Below are 6,493 nucleotides of genomic sequence, written 5' to 3' on the forward strand. Positions count from 1 at the left end.
TTTTTTTAAATATATACATGCCTTTCCTACATAAGTATAAATGTTTTTTTTTGAAAAATAAAATAAAAATAATAGATTTTCATATTAAAAAACAATAAATAGATCAGTCAAAAGTCTATGTGGTTGGAATTGATGGGGTAACGGGTGAGTAACGGGTCAACCCATTTGTCGGGTTCGACCATAGCGGGAGATATATAAACTCTGCCGCGAAACGGCCCAAAATTTCCCAAACATTCCCGCCAAAACTTATATACTTCTGAAGTTCTGATCCCATTTCGAGCCCTAACCAAACAACGCCATCCACACTGTGGACATCAAGAATCAATAAGAGCTCTCACATACTGCTCACGCATCCTAAGAAGATCCCCAAAATCAACCATGAAAATCAGATCAATGAAGCTGCGGGAGGCTCACAAGAACAATGGTGTAAGCTCCTACTGTACCATCCTGTGGGACCTCACTGCCGAGCACATCGTTACTGCTTCTTCTTCCGACGCCTCCATTTCAATCCACGATGCTCTTTTACCTTCAAATACGCCACGATTTCTTCGTAATCATAGAGATGGTGTCACCACTTTGGCCCTCAGCCCTAATTCCTCATGCCTAGCTTCTGGATCTAGTGACCGCTCCGTCAAGCTATATAAGTTCCCTGGTAATCTTTTTCCTCTCCTCTTTTTCTTATTTATGTATGCTCGTGGATTGCCAATATACCGACTGTTACTGATGCTTATATACAAGCAATTTGGTTTAATTAGTGTTGATTGTAGATTTTGACATTGGCATTTCTAACGAAAATAGTTAGAACATGTTTTTTTTTCTTCGATCACATATACATATTTCGTGAGTCTTTGATGAATAAATGGACCGATGTTTGGACATTGATACTGAAGAGAAAAATTGAACAAACTAGTTACTGCTTAATTCTGTAACTAATTTATGATTTATCGGAAATATCACTAACTTTCAACCATCTTGATGGCCTTTTTACCAGGTGGAGAATTCGAATCAAATATTACCAGATTCACATTGCCTATTCGTGCCTTATCTTTCAACAGATCAGGTACCATGTTAGCAGCTGGTGGTGATGATGATGGCATCAAACTTATCAACACAATAGATGGATCAGTTGCAAGGGTTTTAAAAGGACACAGAGGATCCATCACATCCATATCTTTTGATCCCAAAAGTGAATACTTAGCATCTGTGGATTCATTTGGAACTGTTATAATCTGGGAGCTTCAATCCGGTACAACACTCCACACTCTAAAAAACATTTCCCATAATACCCCTCCAGATTTCACAACATTATCTGCACTCTCCTGGAGTCCAGATGGCGAAATGCTAGCTGTTTCTGGTTTAAAAAACGATGTTATCATGTATGATAGAGACACAGCTGAAAAACTTTTCACATTAAGAGGTGAACACACACAACCTGTGTGTTTCTTGGCTTTTTCACTTAATGGAAAGTACATTTCCACATCTGGCTTAGATAAACAGGTTTTGATATGGGATGTTGTTAAGAAACAAGACATTGAAAGACAAAAGTTTGAAGAAGTGATATCTTCTATGACATGGAAGCCACATGGGAATGCTTTAGCTGTTATTGATGTTATGGGAAAGTATGGTGTTTGGGACTCTGTTGTTCCATCATCCATGACATCACCTACAGAAGGGGGGCCCACTTTGGATTCAAAGAAAAGTGATGGTTTACTTTTCTTTGATGAAGAAGAAAAAGAGATTAGTACATCTGGAAGTATGAGTGATCATGGTGAAGAAGAAGATAGCTTTATGAATTCTGAACAACCTACAAGAAAAAGATTGAGGAATTTCAAATATGATGAAGATTCAGATGATGATATTAATGATATGAGTTTGCTTCCAAAAGTTGAATCGAATAAAAAACGTTCAACTGCTGACGTGGCAAACATGAAAAATGGGAAGGGGACAACAACAGATGTGGTGATGATTACAGGACCAAAAATGCAGGAAGCTTTTCAGCCTGGTGTGACACCTGTCCAATCTGGAAAAAGGCGATTTTTATGCTATAATATGCTTGGAAGTATAACAACAATGGAGCATGATGGATACTCTCACATTGAGGTATTCATTTTCATCTTAATATGTAGTGATTGGTGATATGGGAACATTTTATTTTTTTCAAACAAAGTAATTAACACATAAATGTCCCAATTTATACTTCTAGTTTAAAACATCTCATAAAAGACCTTATATTTTGTGTTTTTCTGGATTAAACTTCAAATTTATTTTTGCTTGAAAAAGACCTTGTATTTTTCAAATTTTCGATCTGGCCTTTTTAGTAATTTTTTTCCAAAAACTTCATAAAATGTGAGGGTTTATTTGGAAGCATTTAGAAGGTTGAGGGATTTTTTTGGAAAAATTAAAAAAATACAAGGTCTTTTTTGGGTAAAAAATAAATTTGAGGTTTAATCTTGTAAAAACACAAAATGTAAGGTTTTTTATGAGATTAACTAATTTTTTTTCAAAAAATTTGTTCAATGTGAGGGTTTTTTCGAGAAAAACCAAAGAAGATGAGTGTTCATTCGGAAGCATTTAGAAGGATGACTTTTTTTTTTCGAAAAAAAAAATACAAAGTCAAGGGCTTTTTTGGAAAAAGCGAAAAAACACAAGGTCTTTTATGAGATTAGCCCTTTTATTTATATATATTATTATATTATGGTTGCAGATTGATTTTCATGACACTGGTAGGGGCCCACGAGTTCCAGCAATGACAGATTACTTTGGTTTCACAATGGCTTCATTGAATGAAAATGGAAGTGTTTTTGCAAATCCATGTAAAGGTGAAAAAAACATGAGCACTCTCATGTATAGACCCTTTAGAAGTTGGGCAAATAATAGTGAGGTTAGTTCATATTCTATCTTACTTTTTTTCATTATCTTTAAAAAACATGACATAATAATTCAAGACTTGTAAAATATTTTATTTTTGTTTTTAGTGGTCTATGAGATTTGAAGAAGAAGAAGTAAAAGCAGTAGCACTTGGCACTTCATGGGTTGCTGCTGTTACAAGTTTGAATTTCCTTCGTATTTACACAGATGGTGGATTACAGGTTTTTATTTTTATTTTTATTTTTTTTATTTTGTTTTGTGAATTGATTAAATACATTTTTTTTTTTGCAGAGGCATGTTGTTTCTCTTGATGGGCCTGTAGTAACTGCATCAGGGTTTGGGGATGAGCTTGCAGTTGTCACACATTCTTCTCCCTCTCTCCCTTCAAATGAACAAGTATGCCTTTTTTTATTTTTATTTTTAAATTCATCATAATCTTTTCTTTTTTATTTTTCATTTTGAATTATAATCTTTAATTTGTTTTTGTGACATTTGCAGATGCTAGAGTTTAGAGTATTGAATGTTCCCAATGGAACACAAGCTATTAGAGGAAAGTTGGCATTGACTCCTGGATCCATTTTAACATGGTTTGGTTTTAGTGAAGAAGGTCAACTAACTTCATTTGACTCCATGGTATTTATTCCTCAATCCACTAAAATATTGTTGCTAAATGCAAGAAATAGCAACATACTTTCATTTCATTTTTGTATTATAATTTATAACTAGGGTTAATCTCATAAATAAAACATATATTTTGTGTTTTTTTCCGGATTAAACCTCAACTTTATTTTTTTCATGAAAAAGAGCTTAGATTTTTTCATTTTCTTTTCGAAAAAACCCTCAAATTTCTCTCTCTCTCTCTCTCTCTCTCTCTCTTTTCGAAAAAACCTCTCAACCTTCTAAATGTTTCCTAATAAATTCTCAACTTTTTAAGTTTTTCCTAAAAAAACCCTCACATTTTACAACTTTTTTTTGGAGAAAAATGACTAAAACGGCCGGATCGGAAAAAAATGATAAAATGCATGGTCTTTTTCATGAAAAAAATAAATTTTAGGTCTTTTATGAGATTAACCCAAAAAAGTTGTAAAATGTGAGGGCTTTTTCAGGAAAAACTAAAAAAGTTGAGGATTTATTTGGAAACATTTAGAAGATTGAGGGTTTTTTCAGAAAAAAAGACAAAGTTGAGGGTTTTTTCAGAAAAAACGAAAAAACATAACGTCTTTTTTTCATGTAAAAAATAAAGTTAAGGTTTAATCCAGAAAAAAACACAAAATTTAAGGTTTTTTTTATGAGATTAACCCTTATAAGTTATAACTATAACAACTATCTTTCATTTTTTTTCCTTATTAAAACATCACACTTTTCAAAATATTCTTCAAATACAATTTTGTATTAGGAAATCAATCAAAGTACATTGATATTTCTTGCATTTATCCCAAAATATAATTTATGTGGGAATTATAAATAACTTAATTTTATTTATACATGCAGGGTGTTCTTCGTGTATTCAGTAATCAGTATGGAGGCAGCTGGTTTCCACTCTTTAGGTAAACAATCCTTCCATTTTTTTTAAAAAAATATTTCTTTTTAACAATTTTTATTCTTTACTAATATTGTTCTTTTACATAGTGCAAGTAAATTAAAGAAGAAAGATGAAAGCTATTGGGTTGTTGGATTAAATAAAACCAATTTATTTTGCGTTTTATGCAAATCCCCTGATAAATTCCCACAGGTAATATAATAATCAACACCAAAACACAAAAAATAAAAAATAAAAAATAAAAAATTACATTTTTCATGTTTATGTTTTGAAATTAATATTTTATTTTATTACTCAGGCTGTTCCTAAACCAGTTCTTACACTATTAGATCTTTCAATTCCTCTTGCATCATCTGATTTGGGAGCTGAAGCTCTTGAAAATGAGTTCATTATTAGCAACATGCATCTCTCCCAGGTAGATATAAATATTAAATATTAAACTCTTTATTTTTCTTGTTATAAATAATAATTTTTAATTTTATTACAGATTCAAAGAAAGATTGAAGAAAAAGAAGCAATGGGAGATGATGATACAGCTTCACTTGAAGATGAAGCCTTTAATATTGAAGCAGCTTTAGATCGATGCATCTTAAGACTCATTGCTTCCTGTTGTAATGGTGAGTTATAATTTCTAAATTCTACTTTTTTTTTTTTTGTCTTAAAACTTATTATTTATTTATTTATTTATTATGTTTTATATTGTTAGGTGATAAACTTGTGAGAGCTATAGAACTTGTTAAGCTTCTTTCACTAGAGAAATCTGTTAGAGGTGCAATAAAGCTTGTCACAGCTTTAAAACTACCAAATTTAGCAGAAAGATTCAACACCATATTGGAGGTATTCCATCAATTCTTCAATTAGTTATTTAAATTAAATCCAATTTTAGAAATGTTTAAATTTTTTGTTATTTTTTCAGGAAAGGTTGCTTAAAGAAGAAGCAATAGAGACTAAAACAGAGACTGTTTGTGTTAATAATACAACAACAAAAACATTCATATCACCAGAAATTGTGAAAGCTACAGAATGTGTGAATGAAGTACAACTTACTTCGCCTTCTTTTGTGAAGAAAAAAGCAACAGAAAATTCAACAACTAAAATTGGGAAAGTGGTGGAATTGAAAGATACAAAATTGGAAAGTAAAGGTTTAGTGAAGAAGAGTAATGGGGAGGTGAGTCAACAAAGGTCAACAAATCCGTTTGTGAAATCTTTAAACAATCAAGAAAAAGAAAAAAGCTCATCGGTGTTTGATTCTTTGAAGAAGTTTAAGAAGAATGAGAAATAGGGTTTGGAAATGGTAAAAGATGTGTATATATATATGACTTGAGTTGTAGTTGTTTGTTACCAATGGTTTTGTGATTTTTGTTTAGATATTATTATGGAGTTTGTTTAAAGTTATTTATATTATAGGTTTTTAAATGGATTTGATTATTTGATAGTTGTTGTTTTGAAAGAAGGCTTCATTAAGTCCCAAGTAAATTGACTATTTGGCCCCCATTTTCATCTTCTGATTTTTAGTATTTTTTGCAATATACTTTAAAATCGACAAAACTGCATAAATGGTCCCTGTGGTTAGCTGAAAATTGCCATTTTGGTCCAAAAAAGTTTGGACTAGTACCAGAGGTCCAATCTTTTCATTTTGTTGCGGTTTTGGTCCAATTTGGATTGAACTTTTTTATAAAGACGATTTTGCCCATTGTTATTTATTTTTCCATTTTTCGTTTATTACCAGCAATTAAAAATAAAACAAAAATAAAATCTCTTTCTCTCTCCCCCCCCCCCCCCCCCTTTACTTTTTAGTTTTAGAGATTTTCATCTCTTTAATCTCTATCACCACTATTCCTCCCTACCCCAATATTCTGTTTTTTCAATTAGAGGTAAACCCAACTTAACAAATTGAGAGATTCACAGCGGAATGCTTCTAGCAGGGTTCATGTCTTGAAATTTTCTTTTATAGTAAAGGGATTCAACAGATACCCATTTCAAAATCATGTTGGAACCATTAGCATCATCCTCTCTGTCTTCCAATGAAGATAATGACAATACTTTTGCAACAAAGAAGAAATCTGAAAAAGAAATGGAGCCCAA

General features: G+C 31.8%; 1 protein-coding gene across 1 annotated transcript; it reads left to right on the plus strand.

Annotated features, from left to right (window-relative positions):
• Positions 1–247: 247 nt before the first annotated feature.
• On the plus strand, positions 248–5,836 carry LOC145108290 (transducin family protein / WD-40 repeat family protein). Its single transcript, XM_079045317.1, has 12 exons — positions 248–652; positions 992–2,100; positions 2,705–2,881; positions 2,976–3,089; positions 3,160–3,264; positions 3,367–3,501; positions 4,360–4,415; positions 4,498–4,600; positions 4,707–4,823; positions 4,896–5,025; positions 5,115–5,245; positions 5,325–5,836. Exons 1-12 carry the CDS (start codon positions 379–381, stop codon positions 5,688–5,690), a joined length of 2,817 nt encoding a protein of 938 aa, XP_078901443.1. The 5' UTR covers positions 248–378; the 3' UTR covers positions 5,691–5,836.
• Positions 5,837–6,493: the final 657 nt, after the last annotated feature.

The sequence above is a fragment of the Lactuca virosa genome, chromosome 4, assembly GCF_052849685.1.
Source record: "Lactuca virosa cultivar CGN04683 chromosome 4, Lactuca_virosa_CGN04683_v6, whole genome shotgun sequence".
In the NCBI taxonomy this organism is placed as follows: Eukaryota; Viridiplantae; Streptophyta; class Magnoliopsida; order Asterales; family Asteraceae; genus Lactuca; species Lactuca virosa.

Coding starts and splice junctions, on each gene's coding strand:
- LOC145108290 (XM_079045317.1), top strand. CDS start 379: ATGAAAATCAGATCAATGAAGCTGCGGGAGGCTCACAAGAACAATGGT. Junction 653..991: donor CAAGCTATATAAGTTCCCTG/GTAATCTTTTTC, acceptor CCTTTTTACCAG/GTGGAGAATTCGAATCAAAT. Junction 5,246..5,324: donor GATTCAACACCATATTGGAG/GTATTCCATCAA, acceptor TTATTTTTTCAG/GAAAGGTTGCTTAAAGAAGA.